General features: G+C 29.0%; 3 protein-coding genes across 8 annotated transcripts in view; all 3 read right to left on the bottom strand.

Annotated features, from left to right (window-relative positions):
• unk (RING finger protein unk) overlaps positions 1-11,629 on the bottom strand; it is a 93,824-nt gene extending 82,195 nt beyond the window's left edge. Inside the window, exons 1-3 of one of the 4 annotated variants that reach the window (XM_067280606.1) lie at positions 10,887-11,113; positions 5,608-5,790; positions 5,109-5,178 (exon numbers count right to left, since the gene is read on the bottom strand). Coding sequence is in view for 2 of the 4 variants with exons in the window: in XM_067280604.1 (XP_067136705.1) it covers positions 10,887-11,096; positions 11,168-11,238 (281 nt within the window). In the remaining 2 variants the exon portion in view is untranslated. Of the gene's footprint in view, positions 1-5,108; positions 5,179-5,607; positions 5,791-10,886; positions 11,114-11,167 lie in introns of those variants that run through there. The other 3 variants (XM_067280605.1, XM_067280604.1, XM_067280603.1) reach the window with 3 other exon arrangements.
• Positions 1-23,664, bottom strand: part of LOC136983773 (histone H3.3A) — a 235,384-nt gene that overhangs the window by 107,255 nt on the left and 104,465 nt on the right. The window lies entirely within an intron of this gene.
• Positions 21,610-23,664, bottom strand: part of LOC136983752 (glutathione hydrolase-like YwrD proenzyme) — a 38,252-nt gene continuing 36,197 nt past the window's right edge. For all 3 annotated transcript variants that reach the window (XM_067280594.1, XM_067280592.1, XM_067280593.1), the window contains 2 exons: positions 22,996-23,084; positions 21,610-21,855 (listed from right to left, as the gene is read on the bottom strand). In XM_067280594.1, the coding sequence (XP_067136695.1) occupies positions 21,624-21,855; positions 22,996-23,084 (321 nt within the window). In that variant the 3' untranslated portion in view covers positions 21,610-21,623. The remainder of the gene's footprint in view (positions 21,856-22,995; positions 23,085-23,664) is intronic.

Raw genomic sequence — 23,664 nt, 5'->3', positions numbered from 1 at the left:
ATCAGGGGTCAGCACTGAGCCCCTTCTTGTTTAACATGCTGATGGAGGTGATCACGGACGGGGTCAGAGAAGAGGCGCCTTGGACCATGTTGTATGCAGATGATATCGTTCTGTGCGCCGAGACTAAAGAGGAGCTGAGGGTTAAATTGGAAAGGTGGTTGGGCACATTGGAAAGGAGGGGCTTGAGGGTGAGTAGGAGTAAAACAGTGTATATGTGTAGTGGGGAGGTGGATGGTGCCCGGGAGAGGGATCTGGAGTTGAGGGGAGACGTATTTCGCAGAGTCAATACCTTTAAGTACCTAGGGTCAACTGTGGCGGAGGATGGAGGTGTGGATAAGGAGGTGACAGGCAGGATTCAGGCTGGCTGGAGGAATTGGAGGGATATGTCAGGTGTGTTATGTGATAAGAGGGTGCCGCTTAGGTTGAAAGGGAAAGTTTATCGGGTGGTGGTGAGACCAGCTATGCTGTATGCTATTGAGACTGTGAGCTTGAGGAAAACCCATGTCAAAAGGATGGAGGTGGCGGAGATGAGGATGCTCCGCTGGATGTGTGGGGTTACGAGAAGGGATCACATTCGAAATGAATGTGTGAGGGGGACTGTGAAAGTTACGAACATAGAAGCAAAGATACAGGAGGCAAGGTTGAAGTGGTTTGGTCATGTGGTACGAAGAGAAGAAGAGTATGTGGGAAGAAGGGTTATGCAGATGTCAGTGAGGAGGAGGAGGAGGCGGGGACGACCGCGGAGACGGTGGATGGATCTTGTGGCGGAGGACTTGAGAGGGAGGCATCTGAATGTGGAGGCAGCCCAAGACAGGGAGCAGTGGAGGCGACTCATCAGAAACAGCGACCCTACATAGAGTGGGTAAAGCTGAGGAAGAAGATATTAATGGTTAATTTAAGTTCATCATAAAACACAAATAAGTTCATTTTAAATTTTAGTTTGATTTTAAAAGTTATTTTTATTATTTCGTTTAAATTTTTGAAAATATTTTCAAAAGTTAATTACCTTTAAAAGTGCATGACTTAATAAAAAAAAAAAAAAAATACAAACTAATAAGTACTGATTAGCTTATTTTTATTTTACAGTTTTGTACAAGTGTTGTGTCATTTCTAATCAATACCGTTTTTTGTTAATGTTACCCTAGGTATCGAAAATGGCGGCTCGTCTCAGATTCCAGCAATCAGAAGACAGGGAACAGTGGGAACGCACATTCCAACCTATTCTAATAATTTGGTTGCTAATAATTATGGTAATTTATTAGAATAGGTTAGGTTAGGTTAGAACGTGCGTCCCCACTGTTCCCTGTCTTCTGATTGCCGGAATCGGAGACGAGCCGCCACCATCGATATCTAGGGTAACATTAACCCCGTTTTTTATAATTAAGTAGACTATGTTTGAATAAATATTGTTCATCTAATTGACTGCCTTTTAATTTTACTTTAACCATTAATATACTTGAATAATAATTCTAAACTAGTTTGGCCTGACACGCTTACGCCAAACTAGTTTGGCGTAAAATCGGGTTTTGCTGGTAACATATACAATTATTAGACTGTATACATCCAAAGTAATTTCAATTAAAACAATGACTGACTGACTAAATACAGCTTTATATAATTATTGACAATTTTTTCTCAATACTGACTTGTATCACTTACCACTTGAAAAAATGATCTAAATAAATAAAAATCATTAAAAAAAATTTCCCAAAAGAAAGACACAAACCTTACACTAAATAACCTAGCATTTATTCTCCTAATATGCAGTTTTAATGCTGCAAACTCAAAATTAAAATTCATTGTTACATATTTCAAAAAATAGCCAAATCATATATAGATGCTGGGCATGGTAGTGATGTTTCATTAACAATCAATTATTGCAATCTATCCTGCTATCAACATGTGAAATAAATATGCAAAAAACACAAGAATATAACAAAATATGGCTTTTTAGCCTCAAATTAGTTAAATATGCTTTTATATCTTGTGAAGTAACAGAAGTTGAACCAAAAATTTTGTTTTTAAGCTACTTTCAACCAGGGAAACTCAGGAAAGAATATATTTTTATCTAAAGTTCTGCTCCTTATCATTCTAACAGCAATGCCTGGAGATTTTAGTGAAAACTAAATATACTACTATCATATATGTTGATGTCGATAGATTGTTTTCGCAATTGAAAGATTTACTTTCCTCACACTGACTGCTGCTGATCATGAGAATGTAGAACTAACTGTGTTTGAAATACAATGCTTTTCTGTTTGGAAACTATGAAACTGACGAATCAGATTCTGAAAGTGATTAATTGATTTGAATTTTCTTGAGTTTTACATATTTCTTTGTAATATATGCACAATAAAAAGATTTATATGCTTTTAGGAGCACTTTCTAGCACTTTTTTTGTGAAAATCCATCACTTATAAAGCTTTATCATTTTTTTAGCCATTATTTTAAAGACAATTTGCACCTCAGCTTCCCAAGAATAGCCATGACTATATCATCAGAGTGCTATGAATTGATATTGATATAACAATTTCATGATTCTATTTTCAAAATTCTACTCAATATCTAATGATTATTGGTAATATAATTAAATTAAAATTATTAGTATTTATATATTAAAATAAATTTTTATTTCTACAAAAATAATACCAAATAACTATTATTCAAAGTATAAAGGGCAAGAATAACGATATTACCGTTTTAATTGCTCAATATATTCTTAACAAGTCTTGACAAGTACAAGTTCTATGCTGTATTAATAAATTACATAAACTTACTTTCTACTCTATAAAAAATCCAGCAACAAGTTGTTTAACTTTCTCTGGTTACATTTAAACTGTGTGGTGCCATCTGTTATGATATTTTATTTTAAAAAATTCTTTACAGTTTTAATTATTATAAAATGACAAAAAGCTTAATTTTGAGAGTAGGAATGAGTTTTATAAGAAAAAAATGTAAGTGATAATAACAAGTAAAATCATCATTACATCCAACCCTATCTGAGATATGACACGACCCTGCTTTATCTCCCAACCCAACGACCTTTAACTACCAAAATTTAATAGTGTCAATCCTCCCAATATACAAACTTCCCTGAAAAATTTCAGAAGACTTCAACAAAAAGCAAAGGAGTTATTAAGATTCAAAGACAGTGAACAAAATCATGCCCCCAACACACTAACATCCATATAGAAAAGAAAAATAGAAAAGAACCCCAAATTTTTTGATTTCTTAACATTTCAAGGTCATGAGCCCAAAGAACGTAAAAATCTTGGAGGTTCATTTTTTGACAAATCACTGTACTTTCCCTGGTTCTGTTATATATAACAGAACCAGGAAAATAAAAGAAACTGTACACACAGTAGACAATATAACAAATTAATTGTAATCATGCAATGGACATATACTAAGCTAATTCTTTGTTTAAGTCCTCAGATGTCTCAAGTCATTAATAAAGTTTCAATTCATAGAAAATAACTATTATGCTTATAACATAACATATAACTATTAAAAATTATATTTTCCCAGGAAAACAAATTAACTAGGTAAACAAAATAAAATCACAGTCACTAGAGCAATAACCTAATTCTACATTTGAATCAATCTTAGCTAATAAATTGCAGTAAAGACAGTGCACTATAACTTTATTATTTATATCATGTATTATGCAATAATATAGCAACTAAATTTTTGTCACTTCTTTTTATTTCAATTCTTAAGTATTATATATTTGAATTATAAGTTTATTTTTTCAATGTTTAAATAATAACAATACAAAATAATACTGAAATGCAAATCAATTGTTGAATAAAAATGATAAATTTATTCATTTTCATAAAAATTTAAATACATAAAGCCAACTATTCACAAATTTTGTTGAAAGACAATAATATTTCTAAATTATCAATTGTATTTTATTTTGTTTATGTGAAATAGAAAAAAATAAGATGTAATGCAATATAATGCTTTTTTTATGTCTAAAAAAATATTAACTTAATAAAAAAGTGTTTAATAATTGTATATTGTAGGCGTAATAAAGAAATTAATTATGTTTTATGTAGTGAAGCCTGTTTTATTAAATAATCAATGCAATATAACATATCCTATACATTTCTTTTTTGTTACAATTTGCAATATGCATATGATATAAAAGTGAGTTGCAGTAATATTTTATTTTAAGATCTATAAACTTCAATATTGTTTGAAACAGTAAACTATGCCTTCAACAAATCTTATTGTTATTTTAATATAAAAATAACAATATTTTCCATTATATATTACATTATATTTAATATTGCTTATACTTCTATCACAGGTGACTAACATGCTAGTCTGAAAATACCTGAAGACTGATTTCAGAAAAATACAGTATTAGGAGAACAGTTACCAAGTAAGTTTTTTTGAGATTTTTTTAAATATAATTTATCTGGAATATTCAACTGCATAATATTCATTTTTTAAATGCAACAATTGCTTCATTAAAAAATTAATGCAATTATTGTTAAACAAATGACAGTATTTCTCATCTCAAGATCATAGTCAGCATGCCTTTAAAAATGTGTTTTATTTTCATTATATTCAGATACAGTCATCAGAGATTTGAGATCTGTTTAATTTCAACAATATTTAAGTATTATACATATGTTGTTTGAGATTTAGTTGTGATATAACACACCAAATTACTAAATTTGGTGTGTTTTATTCTTCCAATTATGTAAAATAAAACTCTCTGATGGCATGATGTTATAACTTCATGTGACATTTGCTCTCTTTATAAACAAAAAAAAATTTCAATATTGTTTATTTACTATCCTACTGAATTTTTATATTTATTATCAGAGTATTTTGCTATTGACAAAAAAACAATGTTTGTTTAGAATGTTGTCATTTATAGGTGGCATTTCAAAATTCAAAACGGTATTCATTTACAAAAAATTTCATCAACAGAAAGACTTAGATTTTCATCTAAATGAACTATTTATTTGAATATGTTTGCTTACGAATATCAGTTGTTGACTGATATCAAAACTAGAATTCACCATGAGAGAAAACTGGTAATTTATGACTTGAAAAGCTGTATCATAAGTAAAGTTGGATTTTGTACTTACTTTTATTAGTGTAAATTACAGAGTATTGAATTTAGGACTGTTCTCTCTTCAGCTGTATTAAAAAAAGGATCTAAAAAGAAGCCAAAATATTTTGGATGAGTGTTTTTTGAAGCATGTCTGATCAAATTTCTACCATGTTAATAAAACTGAATGAAAGTATTCAAATTTTGTTTATATGGTAATTACTAATGATGTAATGGCTTAATGATTTAAATTTTATAAATATGTAAAGGAAATTGTTGAAAATTTACAATTATATACATATATATAGTTGTAAATTTTCAGCAATTATAATGAAATCTAGTGTGTTGTGTGTGTGTGTGTATATATATATATATACACACACACACACACACACACACACACACACACTAGATTTCATTACAATAAAATATGATCATCAAATGCAATGAATATTTTTTAAGAAATTTCGGTCCTGAATTACTTTAATATTCACCCTACATTTATTAATCACTAGATTAAGTTAACTTAAAATTACATACATACAAAAAATAATAATGGTATCTTGATACTTTTGTAATCTTTGTAAGTTTATTTATATTCTTCATGTTATATTTATTTTAATAATCTTCATTATCAATTAGTTCAGATTTATAATATGCTGGCTGTTTTATAAAATCTTTGCTTTTCATTTATTATATCATCATTCTTTTTACATTCACTAGAAGATAAAGTTAAAAATTTAATTTAAGATTAAGTTGTACAATTTTAAGTTTAAAAAACAAATTATATTTTTTTCATTCCATTTATTCTATATAAAAACAATATTCTTAATCTGATTTACTTTTGATGATGAAATGTATATACAGGATGTAGACAAAAATATTCTACCAGACTATATATTATATTTGGCAAATATGTAATAAAAGTGCAGAAGAGCAGACAAATATTTTGTAGTTTGAGATGCTGTATGACTTTGTAATTTAAACCCATGCTTTTATCTTTCATAGAGGATAAAGGAGGATTTGGCTTCATGAAAAACAGTATCAAGACTTCACTATTGAGTAGAATAGGGTATCAATTGCTTATATTCTTGTGCACTTGTATTCAGCTAATACATAGCAGAAATAAGATATAGCCTGGTGGATGTTTTTGTCTATACCTTGTATATTTTAAAATAACTTTCATTATAAATATTTAACCCTATTAATGAAAGATAGATTTGAATTATTTTGTGCAAATAATAAAATTTTAAATTCAGTAGATAGATATATGTAATGATTCTCAATTTGTACATTAAATAAATATATGAAACTCAATTTAAAATGACAGAAGATTATAAATTTATTATAGAACATCTTCAAGGCTTATTTTCTCAACTTTAGTTCTTTGAATATTATCATTTGAATTTGGAAAATATTCAAAGAACTGGAGATGAGAAAATTAACTTCAAAAATGTCTTTAATAAAAGTTTTACACTTTATTTGAAAATAAATGTAAAATTTTCATTATATCTTTCTTCATTTTAAAAAATACTTCTGAAAATTTATATGCAATTATATTTACTTCTACTAAATTATAATAAATAATTATTATTTTTATGAAAACTGATTATAAGTATAGGATTAATATATATGTTGCTGGCTAGGTCTGAAGGATTGGCAACACCACCATTAATGCCAAATAATTGCTGGATTTCATCAAGCTATATTAATGCCACTATTAATACTAGAATTGCCTAGGAAAGGTAAGATTGCCAACAGTGTTTTTGGCATTGTCCAGAATGAAGCTTCATTTCAGATTTTTCCTGAAAACAAATTAGGCAAACTTAAAATTGTCTAAAGAGATTTTTGCAATGTCTGAATATGAAATTTTTATTTGCATATTGCCTACTTTCCGTCTCAACTTTGTAGAAGCCAGAAGCCATCATCAGTCAACTCCATAACCAGTCATATATTTCTATGATAGAAAAAAGACAGGAAGAAAAAATGATATCAGTTTCTGATAATAAATTTCTAAAGAACTATGTGGGTAAATCTATAACTGTGCTGGTACCATGCTTTGATTGATCAAAAGGAGATACAAGAAATATAAGACTGGCTCTGAAGTTGACTGATAATGATTTCTATTAAGCTGGAATAAAAAGCAGATAACATGCAAACAAAAATATCAAATTCAGACATTAACTTTGCCTAATTTGTTTTCAAGCAACGTTTGAAATAAAATTTCATTTTGGACAATGTATACAACACTGTCAGCAATCTTAACTTTGCCTAGGCAATGCTAGGATTGTCAATCCTTTGGACCTTGCAGTAACAAATATCTTTTTGTAGGCATGCAAATATTAATCCTACATTTCTATACTAGTATAGCATGTACTTACATGACACTGATGTGTCAAACATAAGCACACAATATGCAATATATAGAATGATACAAGGTTTTATTTGCAGTTAAGGAGCTTGAAATTCACAGATATTTTTTCAAGCTTCTGGGGAAATAAAATTTCATTTTGGACAATGTATAAAACACTGTCAGCAATCTTAATATTGTATATTGTGTTTATTATCATATATTGATATATCATATATACAAAACATTTATCAAAATAGCATCTGCCTATATGAAGTATCTATTTGAATAACTTCTAATTCTATCTTACTGTTTTAATAACTAAGATTTCAAAGTTTAAATCATACTAAACAGCCTATATATTATATATAACCTAATTTATCACAACTACCAAAATTGCTTTTATCTTACAAAATGACTGATTTTTATCTATAATAGTAAAAGCATTGCTTTAGTTTTTTATGATAATATTAAAGATTTAAAACAGATACATTCATTGATATTGCTCATTATAATTTTATAAAAGTAAAATTTATTTCATTAAATAATTGTTACATAAATACGTAAATGATTCTCCATATAAAACAGCTTTCTACAAAAGATTCAAATGCTATTAATTTTATATTAACCTTACTTTATAATAATCAAAATTTTTTTACAATTTAAAGTAAGTACTATAATTGTGTTATGAAACACAAACAAATATAAATATTATGAATATGTTTTTCCTCACGTTAATAAATGATATTGTCTGTTAGATGAAAATTATTTATCTATATATCAAATAAAATTAAGGTTTGATTTTAATCTACTATAGTATTTATTATATAACGCTTCCTGTGAAACTGAATGTTCAGAAACTTTTATACAGCAATTAAATGTAATTGTTAATAATAATGTAATACATAATTAAACATAATTGATAATAGTAAAGTCACTAGAGCTGGAAGCATAAAAGATGCATTTCAATATAAATCATTTTTAGATAAAAATCACACAAGTTTAAAGAATACAACATATATATTTAAAACAATGAAAAAGTTAATAAACCTAATGGAAATGATATGATTATCGTAATAAAATATATTTAATAAAAACAAATAATTAACTATAATTATTTTTAAATGATTAAAACATTTAAGAAACATCTTTAGAAAAGGAAAAAAACAATTAAGTATCATTCTTAAGGCCGATTGTAACCTCTTTGGTTATGAATGCAGATGGCATTAAAAATTTAATGCTTTTTATTTATGGGAAAATGTTTTTCAAGAAATTCTCAAAAACAGAAAGAGATGAAACTAAAATGGTTTTTGCATTAGAATCCTATTTAATTCTTTTATTAACGTATAGTTCAGAATTTTGAAATTGAATTCATTAATTTCCTACGATTTTAAAAGTTTGTAAAAAATTAAAAAATTTGATTTTCAAAATTCTGAACTGTACGTTAATAAAAGAATTAAATAGGATTCTAACACGAAAACCTTTTTGGTTCCATCTACTTTCATTTTTGAGAATTTTTAGAAAAGGATTTTCCCCATAGAAAAAGGATTACACTTTTAATGCCATCTCTTGTAGATTGTTGCATAACCAAAGAGGTCGTAATCAGCCTTAATACTTTCTTTCAAAAAACATATTAAAACATTTTAAAACTGGAGTAACAAAAATTGTACCACTGAATATTGAGATGAAAATCTAAAAATGTTTTACTAATCTTATAACAGCGTAATGACTTTTAATACCGAGAAGCAATATTTATAGAAAAATAGTAATATTTGATGGAGTATAACATAAATCAAAACTAGAGTACATATAATAAATAGTATTTTTAACTTAATTCAATATTTTAAATGACATTATACATAATAATTTAATCAAATTTTTTTTATTAATTAATAATCACATTTGTGACAAAATATCTAAATTTTATGTGAACAATCTATTACTTAACTAAATAAATATTCTGCAGCCAACATTATTCTTAAATTAAGATCTGAAACCATCAATAATTTTAAAAATTCATTCCTCATGTTTATAATCATTTTTAGAAATTTAAATTATTTTATTGACGTCGAAATTACAATCAAGTTTATATTAGTTTTCATTCTTATCTTATATAATATACTATTGAATATCTGTTTTATAAATTTCACTCAATATGTAATGTAAGTTTGAGTTTTATAATTCCACTTTCCAGAATTCCTCAAAAAGTTGTATAATAATTTTAATTTGATCATTACGCTAGTGAAAAAGTTAAGAATTATAATAGCAAAACAATTCTAAATGCATATTGAAATTGCTTTGAAGTATTTTGACAAATCAATTTAACTGTAGAAGCTGTAAAAATATTATTCAAAACAGAAAATGCCAAACATTTTGACTGTCTCAACATAAGAACAACATGGATTATATTTAAAAGAATGTAAAAATTATTAAATTAATTGCGTATATTCTCTATTTTATAATTTTGAATTATTTTAAAAATGATAAGTGTGTGTATGTATCTAAATCAGAAATAAAATCTCTAAGATTCTTTTAAAAAAAAAAAATAATAATAATAATTACGCATCTATACATTCGAGTTCTCATTTAGGTATATTCAATATAAAAGCAACGTACAGATATAATAAATTATGTTATTAAAATTATACTCAAACATTAAGTATTTGTGGAAATATGTCAAACAAATCGTATTTAAAACAAATTTATTTAAAAGAAACGTTACGACGGTAATTGTTATACGAAATAGAATCGGTTACGTTTCTTATAATGCGTGAAAACCGAAAATTACTTCACTAGAAATTGAAAAATATCTTGTGAATTATGTTGATTAAATTACATAATGTGTCATACAGAAAAGCAAACATCATAATAATAATTTGGAAATAAATATGAGTATTTTAGCATATTGATGAAGAAAAATGTGAAGTGAAACTTTTTGACAGATTAATATTTCAAAATAAAAACGTGACGACGAAATTCCTTATTAATAATTTTTAGAAAGGGTGTGTTTTAAAACAAACATTTTATGAATTTAAAATTTGATGGAAGAAATGTTTAGTGAGAAAGTACGAAGCGAAAAAGACAAGTTGGATGAGAATAGTAGTAGATTCGATTTGCATCGATGTTCCATTCATAAGCCAGCTGTCATGTGCCCGTTTGCAAGTCAAACAGACGGAGTGGAGAAGGGGACGAACGAACGTCATCCGATTGAGCGCGCTTCTACCAAAGATGGCGTCAGAAAAGCAAGATGGCGGACTTTGTTTACAAGCAAAGAAGAGAATCCACATGTTGAATCACAATTCGATAAAAACGTCAAAACTCGGTTTGGAATTGAAATAGAACGATAGGGGGCGATCATAATTAATCGCCTGCGGGATGGGCACGGGTTACTAACATGAAAACGGGAGGAGTTATGTTCGGTAGAGAACGGAAGAGAGAAGGAAGGAAGAGAAGATGGCTACTTACTCGTCTCCAGCAGGACACACACCCGTTGTCTCGTCGTATTTCGTACAGTAAACATCTGGATTATAATTAAAAGTTCCGTCGCGTCTTCTAATAGGTCTTCTTCGCCGCTGATTCATGAAATGCCAATAGAAACATGTGAAGGGTTTATGCTGAGTACATTTATGTTGAAGGAATAGTGGACACTGCTCCACGCGGAACTCTTTTAGATACCTGAAGGGTTTCGATATTACTATTTTGATTGTTTAACTTTAATTTTTTTTTCAAACGTGTCCGACACTTACGTGTAGTGTATCGGCTTCTCAGCTTGGGTGGTCAAAGCGACGTTCTTCGCGTCCGACGACGTCGACGGCATTTTGGAATTGTTCCTAAATACCTCTTTCTGCGCATCCACAATTGCGCAAGGCACGCTGTGACGTAATGCTAATACCGTTGGTTACTTACTGGTCACGTGAATTGGCGCTCGACGAGATTGGATCGAATCGTCACGTGGTTAGGACAACTGTCACTCGCTGTTGTTCTGTCAACGTGGATCTGGTGTGAGTTTTGATTACTTTTCACTGGTTTCTATTTTATGGCTTTTGCAAAAATCCTATCGTTGTGTTTATGTTTCGTACTTATCATTAACTGCGCTATGCCGGTTCAAAATTTTAATTTTCTTCACTACTTTATCCTCGCGCAATTATTTTTAAAATTAAATCATGTCCAAAATAAAATGCAACCAATATCTTCATCGTTGGTTGATATTTAAATCTTATTTCCGTATATCATTAAAAATATATTTGCATTAAATTAATAGGGTGTTATTAAATCATTATAAATTCTAATGCATCAGAAACGTGAACAATAATAATGTACTGTGTATTAATATGATGTTCAGGAAAGATCTTAAGATTTAGAACCAGAATCTTATATCTATATTATATAGAAAACTCGAAAATTGATGTGATGTAATATACAAAAAACAAATCATACGTAACTATTTAAATAACAAACTTTAATTAAAGTTACTTAATTATTTTTTTACATTAAAATTTTAAAAGTTTTATTTGATCCGAGAACATCTGATTTTAATGTATTTGCAATTTCAAAATAAATTTCAAATTCACATATTAAACAATTTGTATCTAAATGAATTCGATCGAAAGTATAAAACTTAAACTTTTGATCGTACTTTGATTTAAGGTTTAAAAAATAAAACTTATTTATTAAAAATGGTCTTAAATTTTATTTAAAGAATAATTTCCATAAATCATTGACTTTTTGAAATTAAAATGCTTCGACATAGACTCATATATTTAAAATTAAAAATACAAGTGCATAAATTATCATAACAATTAATTAAATGCTTGTTTCTTATAAATTATTATAGATTTTAAAAAGTTATTTTTTAAAATATTTTGCTGTATATCATTAAATGAGTTATTCGTATCAATAATTACGATTAATTCGAGTCTAGATTTTACGTGTACAATAAACGTAGAAACTTTATTTATGTAATAGAATAAATTCAAAATTATTAATTGTATTTGAGTAGTTTGAAAGCAAAAATAATTTAAAAAAAAAAAAAAATTTAAATCTCAATTTTTCTAAATATTCATTTATTTTTTTATTTGTTTAATTAAAGATAAAATATTTTGAATGAATTTTTTTTAAATATCCTTGAATAGCTTATCAGAAAAAAATGTAACCATTCAAAATTTATAAGAATAACCACAGAAAAAATTATGTAGAAATAAAGCATTTTAAAATTCGCCAGAAGGTTAAACAATATTCTATTTAATAAAAGAGAATTCATAAAAATTCAAATATATTATAAAAAGTCAATTACAATTCATATTGATGATCAGAAATTGTAATTGATTAATTTATTAATGATAGAAAATTATTTCCAATCTAAACTACTCATAATAAGTTATGACAATCTGGATTAGATTTCAATCTGAACAATTATAACACTAAGTAATCGGTTCTATTGAGAGAATTTCATAGCCTAAAAAATTTATTACGGATCGCTGATTGTAAATGATTTATGTAAAAGCAAAGAGACTGGAATGTCAACTGTTAAATAGATGACGAACTGTCTCTAAATAAATAATGAAGATATTGTAACCATAATGAAAGAATTTATAATGATGAATGATGGAAGATAATTCAGATTGTCCATGAAATTACACAAATGATTTTACACCTTTAACCATTCTTACTCAATAAGTTTTTCTCTGCTTCCTCATATCAACGATTATCACTTTCACACTATGTATGAAAAAAGTCAATATAGAATAACCTTGGAACATTCTGGGGATGAATGAAGTATATTTCCATTTCAAATTATACAAGGTGTGTCTGAAAAGTTCAGTGAATGGTCTTATGAGACCATTAAAGGAAACAAGAGATACAAACAAAATACTTTTACTGGCATTCAAAGTAATTGCCATTAGCGACAACACACGTTTGACAGCGGTTGTACAGCTGCTGAAAGCTGCGAGCAAACACTTCTTTCGGTATTGCACGAAGCACCGTTGTCACAGGTTGCTGGAGCTGTGCAATGTCGGAAAAGCATAGGCATTTCAGGCGGGGAACAAGAAGAAATATGCAGGTGCCAGATCTGGAGAATATGGAGTGTGTTGAAGAACTGTCACCTGGCATGTAGCGAGGAAGTGCTGTAATGTTCATGCGTTGCTCCATTTCGCAGTGACACTCCTCACACTGACTGCGTTGAATTGTTTGCTGCACTTCTGTTTAACTGTCGTGATTTCGACGCTAGGAAACACTAGTTGGCGAGTCTCTCACTACGTCTGCATGAGCACAACATCCTAACCAGCATGGTTATTCAACTATGGGACTATTCGCCGAACTTTTCAGATGCACCTTGTATAACTAGACAACAAAGCCATTCTGAGTTAAGAAAATTTGTATACTAAACTTTTTAAAGGCTCCTTATTAAAGATTGTTAATATTTAATGTTTAATAAAGTTCTTTGAATAATTGAAGATATGAGTGAATGATGTTACGTTACAATCCCTCAAAACCCAATTGTTTTCATAGATGAAGGAATAATGTATCCACCTCTCATATACCATCATCAGAAATTAAACACTAATACTCTCATGACACACTATTTTGTGGATATATTTACACCAAAATAATTACATAATAGAAACTTGAACACCAATTCAGTTTTGTAATACATGTTCATCCACATGTCTTCAATTGTCAATTCAAGATTTGATTGTAACTGTAGTATTTCCTACTTGTAGCCAAATATCTGTTAAAATAATAATTGTAGGCATCAAGGTATTAGCTGTCAATACAACATGTTTACTGTAATTACCTGATTTGAATTTCTGAACTTATAGCAATAAGCTTTTGATTGTCCTATCAAATGAATTTCTTGTGCCGATAATATCATGCAAACAACTTTTTCACTTTCCAGCACACTTATTTAATAATTGGACAAATGTTTTTGAACTGCCTTACAGATCAACTTCATGTCTACCTATACATTAACATATTCTTTGTTCTATTTTTGTAACATTAGAATATTGAAAATACATTTAAAACTATTTGTAAATTATGGAATTTCTTGCATCAAATTATTGCTCTTCTGATTTCCAGAAGTTACAGATAAGGAATACCTCTTGAAACATTTTCTTTAGAGCCAATTTTCACCTACAAGTTTGAAGCTGCCAATCTAATTGTTTGTCACCCTTAGAATACAATTCTAATTTTCATTTTACTGCTGACTTAACCCAAATTTTTCATGAAAAATAATTCTGTTCATTGTTGCCAACATATTGAAATTACAAATTTTGAAAAGATTTTAATAGATAGATATTTTGCACACAATCTTCATCTTATGAGGGGATGGCATGATGTTGGGGTTACTGATTTTGATCAAACCTGGTGAGGTTGTAGTTCATCCCCAATGACTAACATGTGCCGAGCAGTAAGATGCAACACTCAAAATTAAATGAGAAAATTGAAGTTGAAAGTTGCAAATCACTTAAAACCTTTAGAATTCCCATCATTTGTAGAGTGATCAGTGGCTTGGTGGGGTGCACTGGTTTCATAGTCATGAGGTGGGTGTTTTGAATTTTGGTGGTATCGATTCCCTCCCCAAAACTATAATTTTCACTTTATTCTTGGTATTTTAAAATTATTTTTGAATATTCATGTACAGTACATATGGGATTTGTACTAACATTTATTTATATTCAATAATTTATTTCGGAAGAGGATTAGATATAAAATTATTATTATTAAAGGCCAATTTTGTTAATAAAAAAGACATTTTTATTAACGTTATTCAATTTGTTTGCTTTCCAGGAGCACAGTTTTGTGATGATATTGTCGTAGAAGCATGTGAAACAATAAACATTTTTGCAATGTGCACATTGAATAAATACAGATTTTTACAATAAGATGATATACTGTCACTGAAAAAACAAACCTGATTAATGTTTAAAAACACTTCTCCATCATCAATTAATTAGGAAAAGAATCATGCATATCATATATTTGAAAATATTGGAGTGCTTGCTTTTTCAGCTGCCTTCACAACTTCTGAAATTGATGTAGAACCCTTGGCTGTTTTGATGGTCGGATGGCCAAGTGGATAAGGTGGCAGCCTACCACTCTGGGGGATCCAGGACCAAATCCGAATGGATCGAAAAATCCCCAGAAATTTTTTGGGGGATGGATATGTCAGGCCCCATCCCTCACCACCCAGCCTCCCCATTGTGGGCCTGCTAAAAAGAGACCTTAGTGCCCACAGGGCAGAAGGAGTTAAAAAAAAAAAAGAACCTTTGGCTGCAATTAGGTCTTAATTTTGAAGGATGTTTTCACAATGTTTAAATTTTGTAGTATTTTCATGTGATGATTCTTCTACAGAACACATTTCTATTGTTAGCATGAGATAATGAAGCCATCTTTTTGTTCTTTAGCAAATAAGCGAGTGAATGAAGATGTAATTCTAGACACATATAGGTTAAACAATGACTTTGTTGGCAGAGTAAGTACAAACTTTACATGAATTGAATATACAGAAAATGTTTTCTTTTTAAATGAATACTGTTAGGTAGCATTTGCTTTTGACATTCACTAGTTACTTGAAACAGATGAATTTTATTATTTTATTACCCTGTTTACAAGGTGTGGTTATTAAATAACAAGACTGATGCTGCTACAGAAGTACGCATGCGCCAAACGCCAGCTATTTAGCATGAAGCCTTCTCTTTTGAATGCTGTACCTCTCGCTTCTGTAAACAAATCCGTATAGCCGTAGCCTTCATTCACATTAGAGTCTTTTTTTTTTGTTTTGCTGGAAAAATGTTAAGTGTAACAATAGAGCAATGAATTGTTGTGAAATTTCACATGAAACTTTAGGAAAATTGCTACTGAAACTTATAATTTATTGAAAGAAATGTATGGCAATGAATGTTTATTGTGTGCACGTGTTTTTGAGTGGTTTAAGCATTTTTAAGATGGCCAAGAAGACGACGATGATGATTCATGCCCAGGTTGCCCTTCCATGTCAAAAATAGATGACAATATCAAAAAAATTAGTAATCTGGTTCAATCTGACTGTTGGTTAAATATTTGTGTGATTGCTGAAACTGTAGAAATTGACAAAGATTGCATACAGAAAATTTTATATAACAATTTTAACATGCAAAAAGTGTGTGCTAAAATGGTGCCTAAAAATCTCACATTTGAACAACAAGAAGCTTGCAAAATGTTTGTACTAACACTTTAAATGCCATTGAAAATGATCCAAACTTATTGGAAAGGATAATAACATGTGATGAATTGTGGTTTTTTACTTATGATCCTGAAACAAAGCACCAATCCATGCACTGGAAGAGCCCAACCTCACCAAGAGCCAAAAAAGCTTGAATCAGCAAATCAAAATTCAAAGCAATGATGATTGTTTTTTTCAATATTCATGGAATTATGTACCTTTACGTTCTTGCTGAACTCCATGAAAGAATAAGAAAAAAACGACCCAAATTGTGGAAGGACAAGTCATGGGTTCTCCACCAAGACAATGCGCCGACTTATTCTGCATTGTCTGTCAAGAGGTTTCTAGCCAAGTACAGCATCCCAGTGTTAGACCATTCGCCTTATTCACCGGATCTTGCACTGTGGGACTTCTATCTGTTTCCTAAGATGAAATTTGCATTAAAAGGAACAAGATTTGAGTCCATTGAAGCTGTGAAAGAGAAAGCAGCACGCATCCTAAAGAAGCTGACAGAAGAAGACTTCCAGCACTGTTAGAAACAATGGAAAATTTGCATGGAGCATTGTAGTGATAGAGGAGGGGTATATATTGAAGGTGATAATAAGTAAATATGTATGAAATGAAAATAAAATGTTTTACAGCGTCAGTCTCGTTATTTAATAGCCACACCTCGTATCGTTCATTTGTAGTTTTCTAAAATTAAATCAGTTTTTTTCTCTAACAGTATAATAAATTTAAAAGTACCAAGGATAAAAGTGAAAATTATAGTTTTAGAAAAAACAAGTGAAACAGCAAAGCCAATTCTTGAGACGAGACAATGTCTCAGAGAGTGCATGCAATGCATGTGCAAATCTCGCACTCACGCCTGTTTGTAGAAACAAACTCAGCATTTCATATTTTCTTTTGACCCAGTTTTTGGTCCCCTGACTACCTACAAGTCGGGTTTATTTTATGAGCACATGATTTGGACACCAAATATTCTGTGCCAAATTGCAACTCCTGACATGTACTCAGTGGCGTAGCATAGTTGTCAGCCGCCCAAAGTGAAGGAAAATTTCGCTCCCCCTTAAATAAAATATGGGGAATCCCTACAAGTCAGTACAGACAGTGTTGTCAGTCGCTACAATGAACAAGATGTCATTATTATATATTCATTTAAAGAAAGGGGATTCCCCAGTTTAGTCACAGAATAAGTAATGAAAAATTCCGTGCTCATTTCAATCGGTCCGAATCGTAGGCACAACAAAAATATGAAATAAAATGGTTCAAATTTTTACAAGATATTATTATTATTTATTGTGAAAAAATGCCGCCCGGAACGGGCTGCCCCTGCCGCCCCCACTACGCTACGACACTGCATGTACTCCTTCATATCTCTAAGGTGTGAAGCTGTTGACAGCAGTGCGATTTTACAGACAAAACATGGTCTCATCGAAAATTGATACCACCAAGATTCAAAACACCAACCTCATAACTATGAAACTGGTACACCCCAACAAACCACTACAAATGATGAGAATTCTAAAGGTTTTAAGTGATTTGCAATTTTCAACTTCAATTTTCTCATTAATTTTGAGTGTTGCACCATATTGCTTGGCATATCAGTTGTTGGGGATATACTATAACCTCACCAAGTCTGATCAAAATCAGTGACCCTAATGTCATGTTGTGCCCTTGTTAGATGAAATTTATTTATAAAGAAAAAATGTTTTATTAAGTAATTAACAATAATACATATTTTGATCTAGGTAATAAAAATGTTAACCATACCTGTTATTTTCTGTAAGTAAATTATATGAATTTAATTAGTTAATAAATTAGTTTTAGATATTGTTCAAAAGAAATTTTGAAATTTATTTTTTTTTATTCATTTAAAAATAGAAATATGTTAAGCAAGATATTTTATAAAAAATTTTATTAATAATTACCCACTTGGCTCTACCCAATTCAAATTTAAATATAGATGTAACATATTTGTACCTATTTTCTATTATGATGTTCAACAATAAAATACAAGAATTTTTTTATAATTCAAATGTATTCATGAATTAAAATATTTAAGTTTAAAAACCTGTTTTGAAAAACTCTGTGTTTTTGCCAATAACAAATAATAATGACTATAATTGAAGCGTGCAATGCCATAATGTTGTAAATGCCAAAAAACAAACTTTTCAGGAGAGAGAGAAAACACTTTTTCTAATGAACAAACTTTAATCAAATGCTATAAAAATTATTTTAACAATTTACACTTTGGAATAAAACATTGGGTTTAATTTCAAACACCTAAGTATGATGGTAAGGAAAGAAAAAAAGTTTAAAAACAGGGTTAGAGCCATAACGTTGTAAATGCCAAAAACAATTGCAATCATAAAATTAATGTTTCTACAGCTGAAAAACAGTTTTGAATACCAAAAACTTACATTTAAATTATTAAACACAATTTACAAATTTAATATCAATTTTAACATTAAAAACTGGCAATAATCTATTAGTGACTGCTTCCTGGCTTCAACAATGTTGGGCCCACAGTTTTGGTACTTGAACTGAGCTGTAATCTTTATCAATTGTAATATAATTATGATAAATAAAGGAAAATATAAACAATAAGGTATTAATTTAGTGTAATAAAAGTTAAAATGTATTTAAAAACTTCAAATTTGAAAGATTAATGGAAGTCCGAATATCATTTTGAAATATCAAATAATAAGTTGATACAGGTTAACTATTAATAAACTGGCATTCAGTTATCCGGTTCTGCATAAAAAAACTCACTGCGTTACAAATTGGAATAACAAAATGATGTAAATGTAAACCGTAACATTTTACGCTCCAAAAGTCACGTGGCTTGCACTTTGGCGCTTAAAACGTTATGGCTTGCACATAAATTCATCTTCAAAATATAGCCACTTAGAGCGCCACTATCGCCACAATATTTTTTTGTAGGAAAAAACATTGCATTTAAAATTCATTTCTTCAATAATACGTATTTTGAGAAAAATGGCATTTACAACCTTATGGCATTGCACACTTCATATATTTTGAAAAATTAATTGAAGATGTTTGATTTTATCTAGAAAAAAACAGCATAGAGCAGTTGAATCTATAATTATAGTACAATAGTATTAATATGTCAACTACTTAAATCAAATTTATATTGTAACATTTTAATAAAAATATTACAATAAAAAACAAAATTACCATTTTTCAAATGTAATTTTGTTTCCTTCAAAACAAAAAAAAAATAAAATTATTAAAATTTTTAATGGAAGTAGAATTTTTCATTTCTATACTTTTTTATAGGAATAAATTTAAAAACATATATACAGTAGACCCCTCTATAACACGGGTTCATATAAGATGGATTCCGTATAACACGGCGGAAAAATTGCGATTGTGTTCATATAACATGCTAAAAGAGGCTCATATAACACGGTACAAGAATGAGACAGATCGTCATGGCTGACTCGTGTCTCGACAGGATTGGTTGAATCTGGACCAATAGTGGCAAACCGTTAAGTTTAAACAAGCAGCGGACCTACTAAAAAACATTTATTATTCAATGGCCATAAAAATTATATTTCTATTAATGATGTCTCCAAAGTTCGACGAATTTTTCGCAGAAAGAATAACTTATCAGAAAATACGCATCCGCCGTTCGTTGAGCCACTTCGCGACGCTTAAGCAATGGCATCTTCGAACAGTGCACACTCGGTAAGTATTCCTACAATTTTTTATTTATAGCGTAGTTTATATGGATTGTTCCCAAAAAACTATACGTGTTTTGGAAATGTTTGAGTCAAATTAGTCTAGAATCGATTAATTTTATGGAAGAAAACCTTCCAAACAGCTGTACCCCTAAACTGCACAAGTGTCGGGCTGTGAACGACTTATGTATTTGTAAAATCTAAGTGACTCATATAACACGGAACGTATCTACCGTGTTACGGGGGGATCTACTGAACTGTAGAAACTTGATTTTCCAAAGTTGATGGAATGCAAGGTCTTTCAGATAAACAAAATTTTTGATAATCCAGAAACTCATTTATTCTTGTGTTTTGGTACCCAAAACATAAAAATAATCAAGCACCGTGCATTTAAAGTTTTATGAAGTATAAATACCGTAATGCAATTACTGTATTTGAAAGTGAATTAATTTACTCAAAATATAGCGTAATGTTATGTATGAGTTATTACTATATAAAAATGTATGTATATAAAGCACAAATTTGTAAGATATAATAAGCAAACAAAAATATAAAATGGGCAACCCTATTTCTAACTTTTTATATTTTTTGGACATCAATAAATGTACAAACTTTTATTTTTCAATTTTGTTGTTAAATTATTTTTAATTATTTTAAGACAAAACAATTTATTTAAATGTAAAATTTATAAAAATCTGTAAGTTCAATTGGATATAAATTTCAATCTAATAAATCATTACTGATGATTTTTTTTTAAATTTTGTTCCATTTAATCTTCTTGAAAATTATCTCAAATTATAAAAATGATTTGAATATATTTTAATGGAATATTTCTGAATTTCATATAATGAAATAAAAGTTGTTTTATAATATTAAAGTAATTAAAAAATTTAAAATTTTTTGTATTTAAGTTATATAAGTACAATAATCATTAATGCAATGTGTATATTTTCTATATTTTTAAACAATATATAATAAAAATATGCAAAAATCGACATCTTTGCAAGATTTTATAAATTAATATAACAATACATGTCTCAAATGTAATGATATACTATTACAGTAGACCCCCCTATAATACAGTAGATAAGTTCTGTGTTATAGGGGAGTCTACTGTATATAAAACTTCCATATTAATTACCGTATTTTACGGACTATAAGACGCACGTTAATTTTTAAGCAATTTTTTAAAAAAAAATACCTATAAGACGCTATGGACTATAAGATGCACCTGAATTTTGGAGGCAATTTTTCGAAGAAAAAAGTGCGTCTTATAGTCCGTAAAATACGGTATTAATAACCCAGAGCCAAACCATCAGTTCTAGGATCACATCCAACCCACAGAACATTATCAGAAGAGCTTTCTGATTTATTCCACCAAGTGCCTCGAGTAATGATGTGCCCTCTGCCAAATCGTATTCGATCAAAACCTTGCACTGGATATTTTATATTATGTCCGAAAGACTGTAATTTTTCTTTTACTTCTGAAGCAATTCCATCTTCTAACCATATGGTATAGGGCTTTCTATAACAAAAATTTCAAAAATATATTAAAATAAATTAAATTACATAAAAATAACATGAAATTGCAAGCAATAAGTTACACATTTTGAAATTAAATCATAATAAAAAATATTATAAATGAAACAATTCTGTCATGATTAATGTTTCAAACTTCAAATAGTAATGAATATATTATTTAAAAAAATAAAATGAGCCATTTAAGACAGGAAAAATGTTGACATCTTACAATTTATATATTTTAAAATAAAATAAAACTAAAATATGATTAATATAAAATGACTAATTAGAGAAATAAAGTACGGAAAATAACTAATAATAACAAGATTTATTTTGAATTTATAAACACTTAATTTTTCTAGCATAATTAAGATTTTATATAAAAACTTCTGTCAATTTTTTTTCATTTGTACTATAAAATTTATTGTTTCACTCTGTACATATTATATACTTAAAGAAAAAGAAAAACCTTAAAATCACTTATGTCTTTTAAAACTTTACGTATAAATTATTTAATTGAAGTTTTTCTTTATTTCTCTATGAAGAAAAATTTTACTTATTTTTCTTTAATAATTAATTAATTTCACATTAATTCATAATAAATTAATTCACATTAATTTATACAGGTACTCCTCACTTTATGACCACTCGCATTTACGACCAATTGAGTTTTGACCTGCAATTTGGGGAATCCCCTTTCTCAGCTTGAGTGTCAGTCAGTGGCGAATGGTGACATGCGCACTAAGCGTACTATAACGGTCTTATAGTCTACTACTATAATAGGCTAATAGTGTACTATAATAGTCTTTTTATGAATAAATTTGAAGTTTGTTGCATAATTTTTATAATTTTACAACGATCCTATGTTCCCAGCGCAAGCTCCTCGCTTATCGACAAATTTGCTTAACGACGTAGTCGTCGAAACGGAACTCGGTCGTAAAGTGAGGAGTACCTGTATTTGAAAAATTACTTTTTATAAAGATTAATAAAACAAAAAAAAAACTTTCTTAAATAAGTTTATATTTTAATCTTTAATAATATGTTAGTTTCTGAGAGTATCCCTAATAAACTCTAATTTTTCTTTTTATATATTGTGTATTTAAATTCAGTTAAAAAATATAGATGTTATCATTAATGAACTTACTCTTGATAGAATTCTGTATTAACAAATAATCTTGGCTTGTCTAAAGCTGTCTGGGGATCCATTCCAAATATCAACATGTTTAACAGCATCTAGAATAAGTCAGCATAAATTCTTAAGTTGACATTTAATGTAAAATTGATTTTTATGAAATATTTTTCAGTTTAATGAAATATAAAGAATTGCAAATATACAAATATCATGATTAAAGTAACTATACTGTATATTCTTTTAGAAATGCTTTCAGATTAATATCATGAAGCATCAAAGCACTACAAATACAACTTAGATACAATTCAGAAAACACTATATAAAATTATAGTTTTGCAGACTATAATTTTATATACTGGAACAGAATACAGTAGAGAGTCGTTAATCGGAACCCCGGTAATCGGAACGATTTTCAGTCGGACTGTCGTGCTGAATCGAACATTTTTGATACTAGATTTACTTCTAAAGTATAATTTTCATGTTTTTATATTCTTCAATATATTTATTATTTTGTTTGTACAAAATGAAGAAATAATTTTTAACGATACGATAGCCTCGATTATTATTATAAAAATTTTCGTTAGGCTTAAAATCGACGAAAATTCAACACGAAGCGACACGCAACGGAGAAAAATTTGAACATCGGACAGGTTAATGTATTTTTCCGTACATAATCGGTAA

This window comes from Centruroides vittatus, unplaced genomic scaffold (assembly GCF_030686945.1).
Source record: "Centruroides vittatus isolate TY-2023 unplaced genomic scaffold, ASM3068694v2 contig_885, whole genome shotgun sequence".
NCBI lineage: Eukaryota > Metazoa > Arthropoda > Arachnida > Scorpiones > Buthidae > Centruroides > Centruroides vittatus.
This window is presented reverse-complemented; position numbering and strand designations above follow the sequence as displayed.